The sequence below is a fragment of the Carcharhinus amblyrhynchos genome, chromosome 2 (genome assembly GCF_965287045.1).
Source record: "Carcharhinus amblyrhynchos chromosome 2, sCarAmb.v2.hapA, whole genome shotgun sequence".
Classification (NCBI taxonomy): domain Eukaryota; kingdom Metazoa; phylum Chordata; class Chondrichthyes; order Carcharhiniformes; family Carcharhinidae; genus Carcharhinus; species Carcharhinus amblyrhynchos.
The window spans coordinates 119574138-119597616 of NC_137325.1; the positions used below are offsets into that span (position 1 = coordinate 119574138).

At 40.6% G+C, this 23479-nt stretch overlaps 1 protein-coding gene across 1 annotated transcript in view; it reads left to right on the top strand.

The window, feature by feature from the left end:
• The first annotated feature begins 1100 nt into the window (after positions 1-1100).
• zeb1b (zinc finger E-box binding homeobox 1b) overlaps positions 1101-23479 on the top strand; it is a 155875-nt gene continuing 133496 nt past the window's right edge. Inside the window, exon 1 of the mRNA XM_080212014.1 lies at positions 1101-1182. Within this exon, the coding sequence (XP_080068140.1) occupies positions 1101-1182 (82 nt within the window). The remainder of the gene's footprint in view (positions 1183-23479) is intronic.

Genomic DNA, 23479 nt, shown 5'->3' on the forward strand with positions numbered 1-23479 from the left:
TGATTGTTCTGAAAAACAATGTTTAGAATCACACAGTATCCCCCTTACTTGGAAGAGATCAGTTTCCAAACCAGGGTCTCTGATCATTTAAGATGCTAATTGTTAAAAACTGACAGCTCAAATCGACTTCGATTTTAAATTAGTCACATATGGGATTTTCACGGTAACTTCATTGCAGTGTTGATGTAAGCCTACTTGTGACCCTAATAAATAAACTTTGAACTCTGAAAATCTCCTAACTTCACTGAATGTTAAGTCTACCCTAATAAATAAACTGTGAAAATCCCTTAACTTCATTGCAGTGTTAATGTAAGTCTACTTGTGAGAGTAATACATAAAATTTAAACGATGAAAATACCAACTTCATTGCAGTGTTAATGTAAGCCTACTTGTGATACTAATAAACTTTAAACTGTGAAAATCCCCTAACTTCATTGCAGGGTTAATGTAAGCCTACTTATGACACTAATAAATAAAATAAATATCCATCTGTAGATGTGTGCACCTAATTAAATATTTATCTGTATGTCTGTGCCTGGATATTTCTCACTCTCTATATTCAGATACAGGAATGATAGCATTTCTGCCAGGGTGGCGCTGATGGCATACAATTTCTCTCTTTCTCATCCTTATACTTCATACCTTGGCTACTGAGTTTTTTTTAAATTTCCCGCGCCGCATTCAAATTGTGCCGCAAAGCCAAATGTTTCAAAGAGAGAGCGGGAGGAGGAGGAGGAGATGATTGACAGGACCAGAGGTGGGGGGGGGCTACAGAGAGAGAGAGAGAGACAGAGAGAGTGAGAGAAGCGTTGGGGGGGGGGTGGGGAAGGGGCCATCTCCAGGGCAACCTGCCGTTCCCATAGTAAGCGCCGGCCGCTCGCGCGGAGGTGCTGCTGCCGCTTGGGGAGGGGGAGAGAAGGGGGGAGGGGGAGAGAAGGGGGGGAGGGCAGGGGGAGGGGAGGGCAGGGGGAGGTGCGCGGCGCGAGGAGCAAAAAAGGGGGCGGCGGAAAGGTAGGTGTGTCGCAAAAAAAAATGAAGTGTCGCAAAGAGGGCTGGGGGTGGTTGGTTGCACGCGTCCTGGAATTTGACAGCGCTTATCAATGAAACGAGAGAGGGAGCGGATCATGGCGGATGGCCCCAGGTGTAAGCGCAGAAAGCAGGCAAACCCGAGGAGGAAAAACGGTGAGCTTGGCATAGGGGGGAAAAAGTGGTGTCCGGACAGAGAGAGAGAGGAAAGAAAAGGCTGGACAAGGGGGAATTCTCATAATCCCCCCCCCCACTCTTCTCACCCTATACTTTTGTGGAAGCTGGAATTAGGTAGGGAGGGGGTCGGTGGGAGAGAAAGTGTGTTGGTAAAATAAGACGAGTGAGAGAGAGAGAAGCTGGATATATATATTTGTGTGTGTGTGTATATATATATAAAAAAGAAAGAAACAAAAGAAAAACTTAACTCGGAGAAACTCGGTTGTGCGAGAGACGGATTTAAAATCGGGAACTCGACACACACAGGATCCGTCCCAGTTTAATGATGATCATTAGTTGGGAGTTTGGTGGCGGTAGTGTTTTTTTTGTGTCGGGGAGGGATTGGGGTTATGAGGAAAGTGCGGTGAAAGTTGGGAGGCGAGCAGTTGTTGGTGCTGTCGGTGTGGGATCATTACCTGCTCCTGCTCCCTGGCCTCTCTCTCTCTCTCCCTCTGCTCCGTCGCCTAGCGGTTCATGGCCCTGGACCGTTATGTTGCTGCCGCTCCCTCCCAGGTCTTTATCTGCTCAGTCAGATCCCTCCCTCCCCCCACTCTCTCTTTCTCTCTGTTCTTGCACCGACCCCCAGGGCGAATTAGACAACAGAACACTCCTTTCCTTTCTTCTTTTTGTTTAATTTTTAACGCCTCCCGTATTTCAAACTCCACTTTAGTTGCTTCAAAGGGGGAAAAATGTAAAAGTGCATGTGAACGAGGAAACAGACGCACCGTTATTTATTTATTGGCTCTCCCTGAAGTACAGCAAAATGAACTTATTACCTGACGCAGTCGAGAGTTTAAAGTGTTTTAAAAGAGGAAGCGAGACTTTTTTTTGATTGAAGGGATTTCTTTCCCCTTCCTCCTCCCTCGGTGTAAACATAAACAGTTGGTGAGGCTCTTTTTTTTTGGTCTCCCTTCACATTATGCTAAAAGGGAAGGCTGAATCCAGACGCCTGTCTTTTCGATCTGGGTACCTGTTTGGTGCTGACTGGGGGGGGGGGGGGCGGATTGTGCGAATTGCAGGGCCTCTGGCCCGCTCCACTGACTCGGACTCTGGGTTTGAGAAAGCTATATAAGGAAGACATTTACGTTACAGCCGGGAAAGAGTTGCAACCCCCCTCACCACCTCTTCATTTGTTTATATAAACTTTTATTGTCAGCGTATGTGTGTGTGTGTTGCGTTTTGTTTCTGGGAAAGGTGGTGATTGCCTCCTTCGGGGGTGTCGATCGTATTTTTTAGTTCCAGTGTTGCAATGATTTTTATTTGTTCTGTTGTAACTTTTTAAAGGTAGGGAATTTTCCCTCTTCAGGAAAGACAAGCTAACGGTGTATTAGCATCTCTTTCCACCTTCTCCGCCCCCCCCCCCGCATTTTAATAATGTTTGTGTATTTTCTTGTGCAATTGCCACATTTTAAACGCAGTTCAAAAACCTGTTTTTCTCTGTGTGTACCTTTTGGAATAATTTTAAGCTTTTTTTTTCACAAAAAAGACATTTTGCCCCAGTGGTTGATGCTAAGTTGATGGGCTTTTCCTGCTGACGAAATTGTGACATGTGCGCCTGCCACAGCGAGCGAGCGAGAGAAGGGAGGGAGAGCGATGTAAACATGTTTACCTGAAAAATGGGACTGTTATGTTGTTAAAAATGGCAAGAAAACCTGGCGCCTGCATTTTTATCAAGCGTGTGCTTTTTCAAATCAAGTCGCACTGTAGGATTGGAGCGGAATTTTAAAAAAAAGAGCAAAGTATTTCCTTTCGGCAGGAGAAAGCGATTCCCGATTGTCGTGTGGAGCCGAGCTGACAGGCTGCAGCAAATGGCAACTTGTGCAGGTAGCAATGGTGTTAGTTTCAGCCCCCTCTGTCTGCTTCAGTCTCATGGGAGAGATTTATTTACCATGGTTGCAGTAAGGTTACTTTCCTTTGTGTTTTTGAACGGGCATCATTTGTTAAGGGCACTTCACGTTTTAAATTCAAGCCTTTAAGGTTTTATTTTGAAATTGCACATTGGAGATGGGAATAGAGGCAATTCGTATTCAGTCTTTTTTTGTGTTTTTTTTAAACCTCGCCAAGCACGCCCTGGTATGTGTTTCGTCTCGATGTGTCGTTCCCTCTCTGTGTGTGCTGGGGAGGGGTGTAGCGGTCGTTAATAACTGATTAGATTGACGCCTGGAAGCTCCTGCAGAGAAGCTAAGTGGAGGAGGGGGAAGAATGAACGTGTTTGTGTTGGGTGGTGGTTTTTATGCAAGACGTGCGCACAGGTAACAAATGCGGTGGGCGCAGGGAACATTTTTTAATCTGAAGTGTTATTACATCCGTTTAAATCACTCTTCTCCTGCCTTCTCTAGAAAAACAAATCTAGTTAACCGATTGTGGCACATAGTGTTCAACGACTGCTCTGTATCGCTAATCCTATTGGAGCAGTCATAAATCTTTAATTTTTTCCCTGGTGTGTGCAGATGCTCTGTCTGCCCACTAGGGTAGTTTCTTTTAATCTGTCCAGGTTAAAGCAATTGGCTTTCAGTTTTGTTTTTACAAATTGGAGACTACAGAATTTGCTAGTTCTCCATTCCACATTTTTCCCAAAATATACTTTAATAAAATTTATGAATTTTCAGTTCAGAGTTAACATTGCATAAGATATAAACCAAATCAGTCTCTTCAGTATTGTATGTTACTCACTACATTTACAAGTAATATTTTCAGTGCTTGTTACATGTTCGCCTGAGCTCGTGGGGGGGTTTTACTCAATTTCCGACCCCTCAGTGTAATAAGATTGAATGACCTCAGAAGATGACCACTGAGCCTGAGCTTTAGTCATCCCTCACCACCTAGTCCTGGACCTTGGAATGTGCCAGTCTGCAATACCTGGTTGCAGATAACTTTTCACTAGAAGACAGCTCTCAGAATGCAATATTTGACTATTGATGAGTGATTTATCCAAGTCTAATCTAATTCTTTGTAATCTGGTTCATAGCGTAGTTTAGTTTCATGTACCAGTATAGCACCTGCATCTCTCTTTTTGTGTGTCAGTTTTCATTCCTGTGAAATTAAGATCACGTTTGCTTTGGTAGGGATTTCCCCTCTATCTTCCCATTTTGAAATATCTACTTTATTGAAACAGAAAATAGAATCAGGAGTAGGCCTTTCAGCCCTTTTGCTATTCATTTTGATTATGGCTGATCATCAAATTCAGTGTCCAAAACTCACCTTCTTCCCTCTTCACCCCACCCCCCCAATATCCCTTGATCCTTTTAGTCCCAAGAGTTTATCTAATTTCTTCTTGAAATCACACAACGATTTGTGAGATCTGCCGGCAAACTGCTTTCTGAACTTCACTTATCAGATACTGAGACAATGTGTTAACAGAACTAAATAATCTCTGCTTAACTGTTTTCTGGGAAAGCAGATTGATGGGTTTAGGGCATGAATTGAGAATGATAATTTAAATAATATAGGCCCTGAACAGTTGAGGATCAAAAAACTGAAGAATGCCACATCATCAGTGTGGTAGGGGCAAGGCAAATGACTCCTGTTTCTACATAAAATTATCTTGAGGTCAAGATTTTTAGTGGTGTGAATATCCTTTTGCTTTAAACAATTTGATTCCAGATAAGGTGTTAAAATATCTTGAGCATAAATGAGCCTGACTATTTACATTTGTTGAAAATCTGGACTTGCGGTGAAGAATGTTGGCATGGGAGTTTGAAATGCCTTTTGAAACTTGGTGTCAGTGTCAAGCACGGTCAGATGCAAAATATAACTTGCTGCATTGCACATCCCCAAATATCCTAACCTGAAGCCATTGCGCCTTAATTCTCCCGAGGACTGGATTTTGTGGGGCTGACTGGGACCTTAACCACTAAACTCTGATTAAATGTGGCTCAGGCAGTATCAGATTTTCAGACCTTTAATTTGCTGAAAGCGTTTTCTTTGCATTGAAGTCTCATTGAGCTGGTAGTGTTTTTATATTTATTGGCTTGACAAACATTTTAACTTGTAAAGTGTAGCAAGGTTAATGTTTCTAACTAAAGCAGTTGCCATGAAAAAGAACATTGCATTTAACTATTGAAGTCCAAAGGACTCATCTGGCCACAAAATGTGTCTTGCATATATATTTAAAACTGAGAAAGGATGCTTTTCCAAAAGTATGTCTTCCAGGAAAAGTCCTTTTTAACAAGCTCAGCAGGAAGCAAGCATCTGAGGTACTGTTAGGTGACCTTTGACCTGGAGACTCTGAATGCCTTAGGTATGATTTCACTTTCACTACATCCTTTGTCAACCTGAATGCTTGTCAAATCAGATGTGTGTTTAGACCTTTATTCAGTCAATGTGCCTAAAGGAAGGAACAAAGTACTAGGTCATCCTGAGCATTATCCTTCTGTTTATTTTCTGTTATGGCGGGTGGGGGAGGGAATTCTTGTTTTTTCTTGAGGTACTGGGCACATCCACTGAGTCGGTGTTGATTTTCTGTTTAGCTTTTCAGAGTATTGTTCACTTACTCCCTACACGAGCAGATGACTGACCAACTGATACAAATAAGTAATTATACTCAGGACTGTGTTATGTAAAAGAGGGTGGGAGAAGAATAAATTTGTATTAATGTAGAAAATGCACACAACTTGAGGACCAGGCAAGTACACAAGTCTGTTGTGTGGAGTGTTCACTGCACGTTTTGTTTGTGTTAACTGTACTCTTTGCATTGGGCTTCAATAATGAACATGGAAATTACCTTTCAATTCAACCTCTCCAGTAATCTAGCAGTATATTAGTTTGTTGACTTCCTTTGAACGTCATACCAAACCTTATTTTTTGTCATCGTTAAAACTGAAGATTTATTCCTCTACCACTGAATGTAAAATTGGCAGCTGCTCTTGTTGTAATAAGTATAGTTATTTGTTTTTGGCTGAGTCTTAAGTTGTATCTGGCATAGTTTTTGGATTGGTCAGTGTGAATTTATTGAACTTTTTTCAACCATTGTGTACTACGTGTAGAAAAGCACTAGGAGAAAGGCATCATTACCTTTGGAGTTTGTTTGCTATACCTCATACAGTTTTTGCCTTAAAAGAAAGGATCTATTCACTGGTTTTTGTATAGGGAGGGACTAGTCTTTTCATACGAAGCTTGTGGGAAAATTCTGCAAATTTATGCACAATGTTTGTTGGAAAACAGAAGATTAGTGTTATTATCATAGTTCTGTAAAGGAGATGCTTGAAATTGAAATTTTTACATGTATTTTTGCAGTATTTGTTTTAATTCCAAGATAGAATATGATTATATTTGAGAAGGGTAGGTAGATTATTTATGGAGGGTTGTAAGATCTCAATTTTGATGTGATTTACACTTTACAAGTGTCTTTGAATAATAACCTTGTTTTCTGAACTTGGTTGCACACAGTAGTTAAAACGAAATGTTTCTACCTTTCAAATCAGTATGACGACTCAGCCACTACATAGGTCGCATAGTGATTTAAATTTGAGGGTTTTTTGTGAAAAAGAATTAGTCATGCAGTATAATATATTAGTCAGTTTATCCATTAGGAGACTGACTTCATGGGAAAATGTGATATTTCAGCTCAAGTGTAAAATGAGGGCTGAGACATGAGGTGACTCTTTGAATTATGCTTTTTTGGAAGAGGAAGATTCTAGGTATCACCTTAATGGGCAGCACAGCTGTTAGCACCAGGGACCCGGGGTCGATTCCTGGCTTGGGTCACTGTCTGTGCAGAGTCTGCGTGTGTTTCCTGCGGGTGCTTCGGTTTCTTCCCACAGTGCAAAAGACATGCTGGTTAGGTGCATTAGCCAGGCTAAATTCTCCCACAGTGTGACCGAACAGGCACCAGAATGTGGCAACTAGGGGATTTTCACGGTAACTTCATTGCAATGTCAATTAGCCCTACTTGTGATTTTATGAGAAACTTGGATTCCATTTGTTACTGCCATGTTCTTTCGTTTAGAGCACTGTACACTTGACTGAATTTATTTTAGATTCCACTTTAACATTATTTTCCTTGACTAAAACTGAGGGAATAAAACAAGTCTGTGGCCCCATGGAAATATGAAAAATGTGTTCTCATTTCACTTTTCTACCCTTCAAAGGTGGCTGCTTATGTATCCATAAAAACTGCATGGTTTTTTTACAAAAAACCTGTGTGAATGTGAAGGCAAATGTCTTGTCATCTCTCTTAATGGAGGGCTGACACTTTGCCAAGTTCAGAAATGGGCACTGTTTTAAGTTCCTAGGTTTTCTTTGTCATGAAAATATAGCATCAGGATGGAAATGTTGGAAATAATAATAAGAGCAGATTTCTACCCTTGAATTACTTTGCAGAATCAGTTCAGAGGAGAGGGGAAAGCAACAAGCATCAGAGCAGCTGGAGTGTGGCAACAAGGAGCTCTAGTAAAACAAATCAGTTGGAATCATAGAATACATACAGTGCCGGAGACCATTCAGCCCATTGAGTTTGTACTGACTACAATCCCACCCAGACCTTAATCCCATAACCCCACACATTTACCGCTAATCCCCCTGACACTAGGGTCAGTTTAGCATGGCCAATCAACTTAACCCCCACGTCTTTGACTAGGGGACTGTGGGAGGAAACCCACGCAGACAAGGGGAGAACGTGCAGACGCCACACTGACAGTGACCCAAAGCTGGAATTGAACATGAGTTGCTGGCGCCGAGAGGTAGTAGTGCGAACCACTGTGCTGTCAAAAATGCTGTGCCGATTAGCAGATGGCAAAGAAAGCCAGCAGGTGGGCTCATGCTGTGACCTGGGTTTGAATCAGGGAACTGTAGATTGTCAGTCTAATGCTCTCCCTACTGAGCTATTTTGGCTTGCATTCGAAGTTCCTGAAGGTGATGTCCTAGACCCAACTACATTCATCTGCTTTCAACCTTTCATCATAAGGTTAGAGATAGAGCTATTTTCTGACTGTAGTGTTCAGCTCCATCTACCATTCCTTAGATAATGAAGCAGTCTGTGCACACAAGCAGCCAAGTCTGAACAACCAAGCTTGGGCTGATTAAATGATAAGTTACATACATGCTACACATGTCAACAAAAGCAAACCTAACCACCTCTCATTGAATGATGCTACCTACCATCACTATCCCCCAACTATGTTGGCAATGCATTGGGGTAGACACCACTGAGCAGAAAAAACTACTCAGTGGTGCTCACATAAATTCAATCACTGTTATAGGTCAGTGGCAGGATATTTTGTTTTGTTCAGGTCCAGATTCTCCAAAGTCTCTTCAAGGCACAAGTGTGGAGTGTAATTTGATCACTTTCTGCTTTCAGCCAAGTGCCCAAAGCTCTCCAATATTCGCTTGAAAGTAACCCAGTTAATCAGTTTCTTATTCACTTGCCTAAAACGTCCATCATCAACGTTCCTTGACTATAATGTATACTATTTACAGGATGAACTACATGGAGCTAGAGGACTGGACTTTTGCACAGCACCTCCCAAAAGAAAAACCTCAACCACACATAGATTGGAATGCCATCATCTCCAAATTGTACATCCTGATGTTGATGTATATAGCATATCCCTTCATGGTTCCAGGCCCTGGGACTCCCTACCTAACATAGTGCAGCAAGTCAGAAAGGCTGCTCAGCACTGTTGTCTTGAGGGATTTGGGGATGGGCAATGAAAGCCAGTCCTGCTATTAGAAGCAGAGAGTTGGTATCAATGGGTGCTATTCTGATTGGCGGTTGGTGACTAGTGGAATGCCCCAGGGATCCGTGCTGGGGCCTCAGCTATTTACCATTTATATAGATGATCTGGAGGAGGGGGCTGAGTGTAGGGTGACAAAATTTGCTGATGACACGCAGATGAGTGGTAAAGCAAATTGCGCGGAGGGTATGGAAAGTCTGCAGAGGGATCTGGATAGGCTGAGCAAGTGGGCGAGGACCTGGCAGATGGACATAATGTTAGCAAGTGTGAGGTTATCCACTTTGGCAGGAATAATAGTAGGAGGGATTACTATTTAAAGGGCGAAAAGCTGCAGCATGCTATGGTGCAGAGGGACCTGGGGGTCCTTGTGCATGAGTTGCCAAAACCCAGCCTGCAGGTGCAGCAGGTGATCAAGAAGGCGAATGGAATGCTAGCCTTTATAGTGAGGGGGATAGAATATAAAAGCAGGGAGGTCTTGCTGCAACGGTACAGGGTACTGGTGAGGCTGTAGCTGGAGTACTGGTGTGCAGTTTTGGTCGCCACACTTGCGCAAGGATATTTTGGCCTTGGAGGGAGTGCAGAGGAGGTTCACTAGGCTGATACCGCAGATGAGGGGGTTGGACTATGAAGAGAGACTGGGTCTGTACTCGTTGGAGTTTAGAAGGATGAGGGGGGATCTTATAGAGACGTATAAGATAATGAAAGGGATGGATCGGGTGGAGGTAGAGAGATTTTTCCCGCTTAGAAAGGATAGCGGGACTAGAGGGCACAGCCTCAAGATAAGGGGGGGGGGACAGTTTAGATCAGAGTTGAGGAGGAACTTCTTCACTTAAAGGGTGGTGAATCTCTGGAATTCTCTGCCTGTTGAAGTGGTGGAGGCTACCTCGCTAAATATATTTAAGTCACGGGTAGATAGGTTTTTGACAGACAAGGGAATTAAGGGTTATGGGGAGAAAGCGGGAAAGTGGAACTGATCCACATCAGATCAGCCATGGTCTTATTGAATGGCGGAGCAGGCTCAAAGGGCTAGATGGCCCACTCCTGCTCCTATTTATGTTCTTATATTCTTAGTGCACAAATCATGAGAATGATTTTAAAAACGACAAATAACCTTTCTAAAAATAAGATAACAATTAATCTTGAATTCATTATAATTCTGTTAAACTGTCTAGTTCCACTGATATATCCAAGACACTTTTTGGTGAATGCTAACTGTCTTTTTTTGCTGTGGGTACACCACACCCAAGCTCCTTCTGGTCATTCCTTGCCTGATATGCTTGTGCATATACTTTCCAACTGGAATCATATGGAAAGTGGCCATGAGTGGGAATTCTTTTCCTCTGCACTATCTGTCCATGGCTGAGTTGGAATTCACAGGACAAAAATACTGGTTCACTTCAGCTTGCTTTGATTGTCTATTAAACCATTCATTAGAGCATAACAACAAATCTTCTGGATGTATTAATTAATATCAGAAAAATGCAATCTATTGGTAATGCTGTAATGGTTTTAGCTTGAATCCAAACTTGGCCATAACAATTTTTTTGAATCCTTTTCTTTTTTCCACCCTCAACCGTTGATATCAGCTTATTTTAAACCTAACAGTTACACAAAGAATCAGTTGTGGACAGAAGTTAGCATAGAAGCAAAACCTCGTTCAAAGCTGACCAATTTTTCTTCCTGCTGTCTCCCCACCTCCCCTCCCGTTTATTGTGATTACAACAACGTGCATTGTTTTCTGAACTTTCCTCATGTTTTTCTGAGGATCTGCATACACTTTTATTTGCCTCTTTATGCTTCCTCATTATTGAAATAGACTGTTGTAATTTTGTTTTTATTTTCCAGGACCTGAAACATTTGGTGTTCTTTTAGGCTTATGTTCCCTGCAGAAAGCTAAAGTTTCTTTTCGTATAACCTTTACAGCCCTTTATCATAGAATGCCCACAGTGCAAAAGGAGGCCATTCAGCACACTGAGTATCACCAACTTTTCGCCAGAGCTTTCCATTCCTGTAGCTTCATGCATTTGCCCCACTAATTCCCCTAACCTGCACATCTTGAGATGTTCAATTAAGCATTGTCAATTCTCCTACCTTTCTTCACATTTTTGGACTGTGGGAGGAAACTACAGCACCCAGAGGAAACCCATGTTGACACTGGGAGAATGTGCAGACTCCACACAGACAGTCACCCAGTTGAACTCTGGTTCCTAATGCTGTAAGCCAGCATTGCTAACCACTGTGCAGCCCTTGTATTTTCTGTCCCACTCTTTTAAAACCATGGTATTATCTTGCATGATAGACCATTAGCATTAATTGAGGGGGAAAATATTGTATGGCAGAAGGTATCTTGCATCCTCTAATATTCATTGTGTCATATTAAAAAAAGTTGATGTGGTTTCGAAGTTCACATTTAGTAGTGGTGTTTCAAATTATTCAATTTTTTGGTACTTCGGTACCTAACTAGTGGGGAACAGGATCAGATTAGCTCCATGTTGTACGGTGTTTCTTTTCTCTCTCTCTCTCTCTCTCTCTCTCTCTTCCCCCCTCCCCCCACCTTTAAGGCAGGATGTGAAATATATGGCCAATCTGACCCTGCCCTCCCCATGTGACCATGGCTCAATGACAATTTATTTGTCTTGTGAACAGGTGGTGCTTCGCCACAGTGTTTTAGCCAAGGCCAGTGCCTCACTTGAACTGGGGCCAAAGAACAATTGACCTTGTGCACCTTTACTCAGTGAACTTGTTGCCTGAAGTCTGTCACAAAATTTGCTTGTTGGCGAAATACTGATTTGGTAGAGGAAATAATTGCACTCCTTTTGGTTCAGCCAGCCATCACTGAAACATATCTATGCTTTAATGATAGAATGAGTAATGGCTTCTGCATGCTCCTTGGCATGACCACTGAGTAAATTCCAAACAAAATCAATACATGTTGGGCCAGTTTGGGTTAACTTGATTTATTTGGTTGGGTTGAGCACTTTTGGCCTCCCTGATGGAGAGAAAACCAAAAGGCATTTCTATGTGTAGTCATTTTCTTCAAATTGTTAAATATTCACAAAGCTGATTAATGCAGTCTGGTGAGAATCCCATCTACCAGTGCATTAATGTATATTGGTGCTTGGTTTAGGGAGCCATGCAAATCATCACTGGTATGATGTTGAGTGTTTGGTGTGGGGATTGCTTTTATTTATTGATGTGCTGCTTTATTGTTTGGGGAAGAAGCTTTGTAATTGTTAAGCCAGCACACTGTCAAAAAAGGTAACTAGGCCATACTGCTTAAGTGTAGGTATAACCTGTTGCTTCACATCATGGTTGCACTAATGTCACTTTTGGCTTACCACAATTCTAAGAACTTGAACTGTAGATTTTGCTTTGAATGATTTCTTAAATTGGAATCTTGTGTGCAAACTATTCCTCCTGACACTCTAAGCTAGAATTAACTGCTGGAAAAGCCTGTTCAAAGAAGAGTCATATTAGACTCAACATCACTCTGTGTCTCTGCAGACCTTTTCCAGAATGCTCTATTTTTACTTCTGATCTCCATCATCCAAAGTATTTTGCTTTTAGCTTAAGTTAGAGATTCCCAAACTAGTACACAGTTTTTAACATGAATACAAGATTGGATGCAAACATTTAATTTTTTTTCCTCCAGGAAAAAATGGTTACATGCTTCCTAGTAGATGTTTACTCTGCCTGTTGTTGCTTTCCAAATTTTAAGGACACATGGTATGACCAAGGACAGGCAGTTAGTTTTATCCTAGGGTGTGGAGTCACTTGGTTACCCCTAAGCCTGATCCTTGAGCTTTCCAGTAAGGGCTAGAGGTTTACATGGGGAGCTTCTCCTGATCCAGATTACCTGGAGCCAGCAGGATTGCCTATGCTCAACCTGGCCTCTTACCTGAAGACGTAAAAGGCTGATTTTTTTAAAAAAATGTGGCTCATGGAATAGAAGGGTCAGCTTGGATAAAAGGTTTTCTTTACTTAAAGGTGGAAAATAACAAGTCATGTTTCTTGCGCTGGAGAATGGTAAACAGTGGTATTCCCTGTGGATCTGTGCTTTTTACTTTGAGAAATGGCTAACAATGAGAATGATATAAATTGACTGCAAAAGAACAAAAATAGACTGGCAAATTAAATTTAATACACAAGTGTGAAGTGATACTTAAGTTTATTTATTAATGTCACAAGTAGGCTTACATTTAACATGGGGAGAACATGCACACTCTGCACCGACAGTTACCCAAGCCAGGAATCGAATCTGGGTCACTGGCACTGGGAGGCTGCAGTGTTAACACTCTGCCATTTTGGCAGAAGGGAGGCAGTACAGATTTAATGGCACAGTTCCAAGGACACTGCAGGGACAGATGTACCTCCTGATGTATATGCATGGATCTTTGAAGATGTTTGAACATATTGAAAAGTTTGCAAAGTTTAAGGGATCTTAGGCTTCGTAAAGATATTGAGTACAAAAGCAGGGAAGTTACGTTGAATGTATATCAAACTCTGGCTAGGCCCCACCTAAAGTATTGTGTCATGTTCTGGTCACCACAGTTTAGGAAAGGTGTGAAGGTATTTGAGGGTGCAGAAGGCATAAAGAAGATTTGAGACTGGTTCTATAGATTATCGTTCAAGCTAGAACAGCTGGATTTGTTCTTGGAGTGAATAAGATGATACAGGTGTACAGAGTTACATAACAAAAAAATTAGGGCAAGATAGATGAGAACCTCCTACAGCTGACAGTAGAAAGACAACATAACGCAATTTCAAGCTTTTTGGGCAAGACGTGGTGTGCTGGAGTGGGAATGTGAGCAATAACCTTTTTATGCATTGTGTGGTGAAAATAGAGATGAATAATGATTTTGGAAGAAAATTGGATGGACACTTAGAAGGACACTTAGAAGTACACTGGTAGGAGTAATGGAGTGGAAGAAGTGAATTGGACTGACTGGTAAGATGAGCTGACATGGACTCTGGGCATAATGGCCACCACCTTTTTCACTCAGCTAAGTAAAAGATGCTGTGAAAGGTTAGTAGGATTTGAAGACCATGTCAAGATATTGTGCAGCAAGGCCATAAAAATATTTGGTAGTAATAATTAATTTAGGGCAAGTTTGAGCACAAACTTGCGTTTGTCCAATCAAATGTAGACAAACTTAAGATTTCACTGGTAGACGGATGACAGTGTTGCACAGGTGGTAAGAAGTTGTGTTTCTCATAAATATGGGGTTAAAACTTAGATCAGGGGCCAAATAGAAATCCAAGAATGCAAACAATTTGTTTCAGTGGAATGAGTGGCTGAGAAAGGAGAATGAAGTCAGTTTGGAGATGGATGTGATGGGTTCCCCCAGTACTTTGTATTGAAGCCGTTGCTTTTTTATGTAATGACCTAAACTTTGGAATGGCCTCATTCTGTGCTGAAAGATTGCATAATTTTATTTTCTAGCTCTGCAGCATGTGTGCAATGATACAGTATTGTCATAATCATACCATTGTCAACAATTTGAAAAATCATCTAACTGAAAGAAGTGGTAAGAGAATGGACAGTTTTGGGGAGGTTGGTGGAGATATGTACAGAAGGGTAACAAAAATATTGTTCACCTAAATGTGTAGTGCACAGAAAATTGTATTATGCTTCTGTGTGCAAATTATCGAGATAACTTATGACTCGAACTATCACCTGTCATTCCAATATTGTGCCCATATGTGAACAAATGACCTCACCTGTTACTTTATTGTCAAGTTGTTATTTTAAGACACTTTAACTTGTATATGTAAATTTTGCTTTGCACATTTTGTACAATGCTTGCATGGTTAAAGAGGTTAAAATATAAAACCTACTGATGGTAGGTGCATATGATGGATCTGCAAAAAAATAAAGAACATGGAACTGGAATCATTGAAATTTACAGCAAGGAAGGAGGGGATCTTTGGCCCATTGTATCCATACAGGATGACTTGTCACCATCCAGCTTCCTCTCACTTCCCAGCTCTTCATTAGGAACTTTGCAGACGATGACATCTAGCGCTTAGAAAATTTTGGAAACTCCCTGAAGCAAACTACCCTCAACCTGGTGAGCCAAAGTCCACTTTAAGTTTAGTTACTGCTATGCTTATTATAATGATGAAGGCTACCAACAGTGGTCAGTTGGGAATTATTGCAAAAGTTATAATTGATAGCAGGTCTCCCTGATATAACCAAAAACTTTTGTACCAATATATTTTAGTCACTGAAGTGTGTCGTATGCTGCACATGTGACTAAGTGAAATTGTTTTTGTGATCTGAAGGAATGGATGTATTGCATACATCCTGGACTTTTTTCTACAGCCACATAATAAAGCAGGAATGAATTAAAATTATGGGTTACTGTTATGATACAAATTTGACTACTGTAGCTGCATGATTCAGTACTTTGAAGTTGTCCATGCAAGTTGTCATCCATGAGAAGTATTTTGATGAAATGGCTAATGGTTGTGGATACAGTGGAGGATATCAGAAATATTGCTGCAGGCTAAATTTTTGTAGTTTAAAATTTGAGTTGCATCTTGTCAAATTAGTATACTAATGGTCACTTCATGAAAGTAAATGCTTAATGCACATGGACCACTTGAACAGTTGATTTACTTGTGTGGCTTTATGTGCTAAAACATTTGGCACAGCTTAGTTGTAACAACACCAAAGACTACATATTATGTTCTTCTGCTGGTGTTCTTTTGGCGGGGGAGGCCCACTCCTAAGCTCACCTCCATAACACAACCAATAATAATTAACTATTGAGTAAATTGACCTCATAATACACTGCCCATGCCATACAATAGTAGGCATGGGCAGTTGAGTGGGAATTGGCAGGGTCCTGTTAAAATGGGTGGGTACTATATTCACCAGGTACTTTTGTGGATCAGGATGCAGCCCCTTTTCTTCTGTCTGCCTGCTCTATTAAACCCATGACCCAGACTTGCACGGCCCTGGGATCCATAGACCACCTTTTTGGGTCTGCTTGTAGTCCTGATAGCACCCACTTTAGCTGCCTAATGGCTGACAGAGACACATGATGAGCTGAAGGGCCTCTTTTTGTGCTGTAAAATTCTTGACTCTTGTGTGCTCTTGACAATGCTGGGACAGATGGAACTGCCAGCTCCCATGGGTAGGATTTGCAGTGCGGAATGGAGGTCCTAGCATTGTCCCAATCTAACTTGGCTGCAGTGCACTGGAGTGGGTACCCACTCTAATATTCTGCCCCAAGACCTAGGGGGAAAATCAGTGTTAGCAACAGTGATTTTGAAATGTTCTTACCATTGTTTCATGAAAAAATTATTGGTAAATGATTTAACTTAAATTCCTTGCATAATTCTGCAATGTGACAATTATCCTCAGTTACTTTGAAATATTGTTAATTGTATTATGAAAGAAAAAATTGGAAACTTGCAGCTCCTTTTTAACATTGTCCATGAGAGGGTATTCAATAATATGGCAGCTTTTCCAGTTTCCTGTTGATCTAATTCATTCGGGCGAGTATACTGCAAGTTTAGACGCAGAGTCAGTTATTTCCCTGGATTTTGGTGCTTTCCGTGTTTTTCTGGGAAAGTTTTGCGTGTTCATAGGATTGATTCCTGCTGTATTATGCATCAAAGTCTGAGTAAACCAGAACCTATTAAACACAAGTGATATTCTGTAATTTTTCAATCCACTGCTTTGGCTTGTGGCAGAGAATGCGGGGAAAAAGGTATTACTCTGATTCAATCTGATGGCTCATCCATTTTACCGTAAGTTTTTCTCAGCAGTCATTAATATACATACCATGAGTGGCAAAGTTTTGTTTTCTGTGGGAAGGGAAATTATTGCAATTGAACTATTGAAAAGCCTCTCATGACTTGAAATTATGTAAATATAGGCATAATTTGTTTGCTACATGCATGAGTAATAAACCAGTGTTGATGGCTGTGATTGCCTACTATGTCCAAGCATCTGTAGAGCTCTTGAACAGTATTGAAATTTTCTAGGCATTAACATTATGTAATTAGACATTTGTAATGATTTTACTTGAGTGCTGAAGACTTGGACCCTTCTGCATGTTCATTGTTTCCTTAATGTGGCTGAACTTCAGCCTTGGAGCACCCCCTAGTGCACAATGTGACTTTATTTCCATTTCCCACCCTAACCATTCTTGTGACTTCAGAGGTTGCTAATTTATGTGGTATTATTGATCCTTATAGGTTGACTTAAATTCGCTATGTAGAAATGGCCCAAATTCATTTCACCTGGAATTTTTACAGGGAAAAGAAAAGGGAGGATTGAGAGAGTGGGAACCTTCAATCGCTCTAGGGAAATTGGGGTTGGGTAACAAACACTGGCCTGATCAACAAAGTAAGAAGTCTCAGAACAGCAGGTTAAAGTCCAACAGGTTTATTTGTAGCTAACGCCACTAGCTTTCGGCACTAGCTGTTCCTTCGTCAGGTGGGTGGGAGTTCTGATCACAAGCAGGGCATATAAAGACACAAACTGAATTTCCATGAATAATAATTTGATTAGCTGTAAAGACTCACATTCCAATCAAATTATTAATTCATGGAAATTCGGTTTGTGTCTTTATATGCTCTGCTTGTGATCAGAACTCCCACCCACCTGATGAAGGAACAGCTAGTGGTGTTTGCTACAAATAAACCTGTTGGACTTTAACCTGGTGTTGTGAGACTTTTACTGTTTACCCCAGTCCAATGCCAGCATCTCCACATTATGACTGATCAACAAAGCCCACATCCTGTGAAATAATTTTTAAAAATTCACCTGAAAGTTAGTTAAGCTTGGATGTTTAGATTTTCCAATGCCCTCAAATGTGTTGAATTTGTTTTGTTAGTGGTTGAGTTTCATACAGTAAGTTCTAAATTTTTCTCAACCAAATGGGTGTTGTGATAGCCCTGGTTCTTGAAATGGGCCTGGTACCCTTCAGCTAAACTTGTCCTTCAAAAACTTCCAGACAGTAATGTGAGAGAAAGTATTGTGGGAATGATCTGGGAAACTTCAATTTTCAAATGCAGTTGAATCACCCTCTGACCTTGGTATAAATATGACTGATCAACTTGTCTAGTGGTTGTTCATTTGTGATTCTTGCATTTTAGAGTTCACCACAGGACTATAGCCTTTGTGGGAGAGTATGTTGGGTGATGTAAGTTTTTTGCCCCAGGGTAGGTCCTCTTAATAATTTGTTGGTCTGAAAGGTTTGGGTCTGCAGTAGAAACAATGTATTCTGCATCCTGTTGAACAATATTATTTAAGTTAGTGTTGTTCACTTTTTTTATAGAATACTGAAGTTCCAGCAATAATGAGTAAAAATGTAGATTTGTAGGATTGATGTGTATCCTTTGCCCTTCACTGCTCTTCATCTGCCTCAGCTTCACAATCCCACCCAAGCCAAGGTTGCTTTTTTTGTCTCAAGTCAGTGAATTTCCTCCTTTGCATGTGAAAAATGTATTAAGGGTGTGTGTTTGCATTTTATTTCTATTTGGCGTCTCAATGCAGTACTTATAACAGTGTGGTTTGCTTTAGCCAAAAACCAATCGGAAAGCAGTTGGAATACTATTCTCCCATTTGCTTAGCATCTCACTATCCATCTAGATATAAACTTTGTAAATACATCTGTTGAGTGGGCAACATCCTTCTGAAAGGAGGCCAAGTAGGAAATGAAGGAATGCTGTTTCAAGACCCTGCATATTCGTGTAGATGATGTAACTGAACAGTACAATGCACTTTAGAATTGCAAAGGAAGCTGGTCAACAGTTGCTGTGATTGTATGCATTGCTATATTTGAATTACCTTTAACTGTGCCAAAGTCAAAATTTGAACAAGTTCCTCTTACCTCCTTGGGAGGAAAGTCATTGTCATTTTTAAACTCCTGCCTCAATACTGTGGTAGCATATTGCATAGATGAAGTAATGGGACCTCTCAGACTTGTTCTTTAAAAATCACTCAGTTATTCACTTGATACAGTGGTATTGCATGCCTTGTAGGATCTGCTGAGGAAGTAATGTGACTTACAAATGGTCAGATATAAAATTTGAAGTTGTTCACAGCTGTATTCAATGTGTAAATGAAGGGAGTAGAGAAGGAAGTTACCTTGTATTTAGACATCTTGTTTATACAAGGAAGAGAACAGTGGACTTCAGAAATGAAAATAATGGGCTTATTTACTCAGCATGTTTACGTAACAGATCAAACCAAGCCACTGTCATTCTGTCCAACTGTTAGAATGAATTCTGTTTGAATGGATGTTGATGATCCATAAAATGACAGCTTATTTCCCAATGCATTAGGCAGTGTTAGAATTCGGCAAATTGTTTTCTTGCTACATGATACTCAACATTTATGTTGAACATTTATGTTCTATGTTCTATTTTTAAAAGACTTCTGGATGAGTATATGGGGTTTAATGAGATTGAGGGTTATAGATAGGTCTGTAGGTTGGTAGGTGATGTGGTCGGCGCAACTTGTGGGCCGAAGGGCCTGTTTGTGCTGTAGTGTTCTATGTTCTATTTATAAACTTGGGCAGCATGATAGCACAGTGGTTATCACTGCTACTCCACAGCTCCAGGGACCTGGGTTTGATTCCTGGCTTGGGTCATTGTCTGTGTGAAGTTTGCACATTCTCCTCATGTTTGTGTGGGTTTCCTCTGGGTGCTCTGGCTTCCTCCCACAGATGTGGAGATGCTGGCGTTGGACTGGGGTAAACACAGTAAGAAGTCTAACAACACCAGGTTTAAGTCCAACCGATTTTATTTGATATAAACTTACAACTTACTATCAAAGTTGTATAGTGAGCTTACTATCAAATAAATCGGTTGGACTTAAACCTGGTGTTGTCAGACTTCTTATTGTGTTCCTCCCACAGTCAGATGTGTGGGTTAGGTTGATCGGCATGCTAAAATTGCCCCTCAGTGTCATGAGATGCATAGGTCAGAGGGATTAGGGAGTAAAATATGTAAGGATATGGGGGTAGGGCCTTGGTGGGATTGTGGTCAGTGCAGACTTGATGGACGAGTGGCCTCTTTCTGCATTGTAAGGTTTCTGTGGTTTTTATGTTTTCTATGATTTGAGTTGAAATCTTGTTTCCAAAAGAACATCCTGTGGTGCTGTTTGGAAGAATGATAGCTTTGATACTAGAATTCTTTACTGTTGTTTTTTATCCAAAATTAAATGCAGTGATGGAATTTGCTGGTGGCACAGTGGTTACCACTGTTGCCTCACAGTGCCAGGGATGTCAGTTCGATTCCCAGCTTGGGTCACAGTCTGTGTGCTCTACCTGTGTCTGTGTGGGTTTCCTCTGGGTGTTCTGATTTCTTCCCGCAATCCAAAAGACATGCTGGTTAGGTGCATTGGCCATGCTAACTTCTCCCTCAGCGTATCCAAACGGATGCCAGAGTGTGACGACTAGGGAATTTTCACAGTAACTTCATTTGAAGTGTTGATGTAAGCCTCCTTTGACAAATAAACATTTTTTTCATTGGAGGAGACAGCAGGGCCACTTTGTTTAACTTCTTATCTAAAGACAGCAAGCCTACAACAGTGTGGTGTTCTTGGAATGTTGTGTAGAGTGTAAGCTTAGATTGAGTTGGAAACCTGAGGTTCCCCACTTCACAAAAACCTTTCCTGCCCACAGAAACCTTTTGAGGAGAGTTTGTTATTAGGTGGAGTTGATGCATTACATCCAAGTATTTCCTTCCATGTGTTCTGTAATTATGCAAATGTCTTTCCTTCCTAATAACACTGGATGTACCTAGACCACGTGGGCTGCAGCAATTCAAGAAGTTGACTCACCACACCTCTAGGGCAATTAGGCATTAGGAAACAAATGTTGGCCTAGCTGATGACACCACTATCCTGTGGGAGAATCTTAAAATTAATAATTTCATGTACCAACATATTATAGACTTAGGTAAAGTTTTGTATTATTAAACAGTAGTGATGTTTACACGATAAGTTATCATCTACAAAATGTAGACCAGTTTTATAGATTGTGTTTGAGATCAATCAAGTTTATGGTTTGCAATTTCCATAAGCAAGAAAGAGAATTGCTCCTTTTAGTACAAAACGTAAACATCAGGGACAGGCTCTTTTTAAATTTGCCTAATCAAACACAGCTTAGAATTTGATCTTTGATGTATTGTGACCCTAAATTGAGAATATATTTGAGACAAATTTTTATGTGGTTTCCCACCACCATCTATCATCACGGTCTGAGAATGTCACTGTTCATTTTATCCAAAATTAAACGCCGTGATGGAATTTGTTGTTGAGGAGCAGCTTGACTGTTGTTAACCACTGGATTAATGATCAAACTTAGGTCAATTTTTAAATTTTGTGTTTGTTAAAGGAGGTGAAGTGTAAGATTTATAGCTCCAATCAGTTTGAGTCTTCTGATTTTTTTTTTAAACTGCTAATTGGATAGAAACATGAAAAATAGGAACAGGAGTAGGCCTTTCGAGTCAATGATCACAGCTGGTCGTCTATCCCAACGCCATACTCTCCCCACATCTCTTGATGTCTTTAGGAATCTGATCTGTTTCCACACGTATTCAGTTTCTTGGCCTCCACGGCTTTTTGTAGTTGAGACTTTCACCAACAAAGATGTTGAGGGAACTAGCTGTCTTATACAAGATTGCAAGGTCTGTTTGGATGGGCAAAGTTTCACATGTATTTGATGTCATTCTTCCAGAAGATCAACCCTTTCACCTTTGACTGCAACTCAAACACAAAATTAATGTCTCAACTGAAAAACTGCACCTTAATAAATGTCAGTCCTTCAGTACAGTGCCGGACTATTTGTCTTGATCATGTGCTAATGGTGTGGTGTTCAGTTCTCAACCTCCTTACTCAGAGCCAGAGTGCTGTCAGCTAATCTATGGTGATGCAGGTTAACATAATAACTATTACTTTTTAGGATTGCAGTATGAATCTAGTTTGGTGTTTTGAAAGGAAAATTTCCATCTGATCTGTAACTCTTCCATGGCAAAAGTTGATGATGCACAAGTCTATAATTGTTCTCAAACTGTTGTTTAGTGGACCTGGAGTAGGAAGTGACAATTTAATGCCTTTCACTTCAACTGTGAGCCTTAATGTGAGCAAATAAAGTTATTGCTATACTGCCTTGTGATAGTCGACAATAAGTCCCAGATGCTAATAGTTTTTAATGAATGAACAAATGATTTTTCTTGCCTTTTGTCTTGAGAAAAATTTAACCAAAGTCTGTGCTTTTGCAAGTTTCTCTTTGGCGAATGGGGACCTATATCAAATTTTGGGACTGCATTTTATGCAGTGCAAAAGAGTTCTTCCAATCAGTACAGTGCTCCCATCAAGGAGGTACCCCCACTTTTGTCCCTCAGTATAGCACTAGGCTTGCCGGTTTTTACTGGGAGGCCTGGTAACTAGGCTTGGGCTGCTTCAATCACAAATAACATCCCAGTGATGGCATGGGAAGGAAGAGGCCATTAATTGGCCCATGGGCAAGCTGCCTGATACTTCACCACCACTTGTAAAATTGCAGTAGGGATGGTTCGGCTAGCACAGCAGCCAATTTTTATGGCTCCTGCCATCTTGGCCCTCACCCAGGGGCTGTTTGTTGGAAAGACTCGGCAGGTTTACCTGCAAATTTGAGAAATCTGTGCATGATATAGTAATTATAAGACTATATTGTTCATCTGAATATTTAGTATGTTTCAGTTGCAGATAAAGATAACTGCAGTCTCTTCACATTTACTTTCAATACTGAAATAATATTCTGCTTTGAGGAAGCTAAGATGACAGGATAGTGAAGTAAATTTTCACTTCATTTTGAAAAATCAAATTAGTTTCTGCTTGTAGCTAATTGTCTTCATTTTAAAAATTGCATTTTGCAGATGTGGAAGGTGGTGTCACTGGTTGTTATTGTGCCATTGCTGCACAGCTGCAGTTGTATTTCTTACTCTACTCCAATTTAAAAATAAGTAAGCTTATTTAAAATGTTTTAGTTTCAGTTTTAGTTTTTTTGGTCCCACTCTACTTCTGTTGGTTTTCTTGGTGAAAATGAAACTTGTTAGATGTAGAGCTCAAGCTGGAGCATGGAGAATTAAGTACAAATCAACTGCCTTGGTGGACACTTGCAAAATCAATTCAACTAAATTAATTGAAAGTAGTAATTTAGGACATAATACAAGATCCTCTTTACTAAACCCTTCAAAATTTTTAGTCTACATGCTAACCTTTGTGAGGAAGGGTGTGGAGGAAATGTGGCAGAACCTAACAAATGGTCATAGCTATCAGAACATGCACAGGAGGATATCCCAGTCAAGGCCGTGTATGTTTTGAATTTTTTTCAAAACTGTTTCCCAAAATCACAACTGAGGCAGTCTGCCATGTATACCCTGGCTTCAAAACTTCAACAATTTACTCTCTACAGCAGGTGACAATACCATTTTTTTAAAGCTAGCGTAGGGCAGGTACATCTATGGGTTGTTTGAATTTTGCTCAAATTGTGAAATACACTTTTGTGCATGTTAGTATTAAACATGAGACCACCACAAGAGCTTGTGTTGGTAAA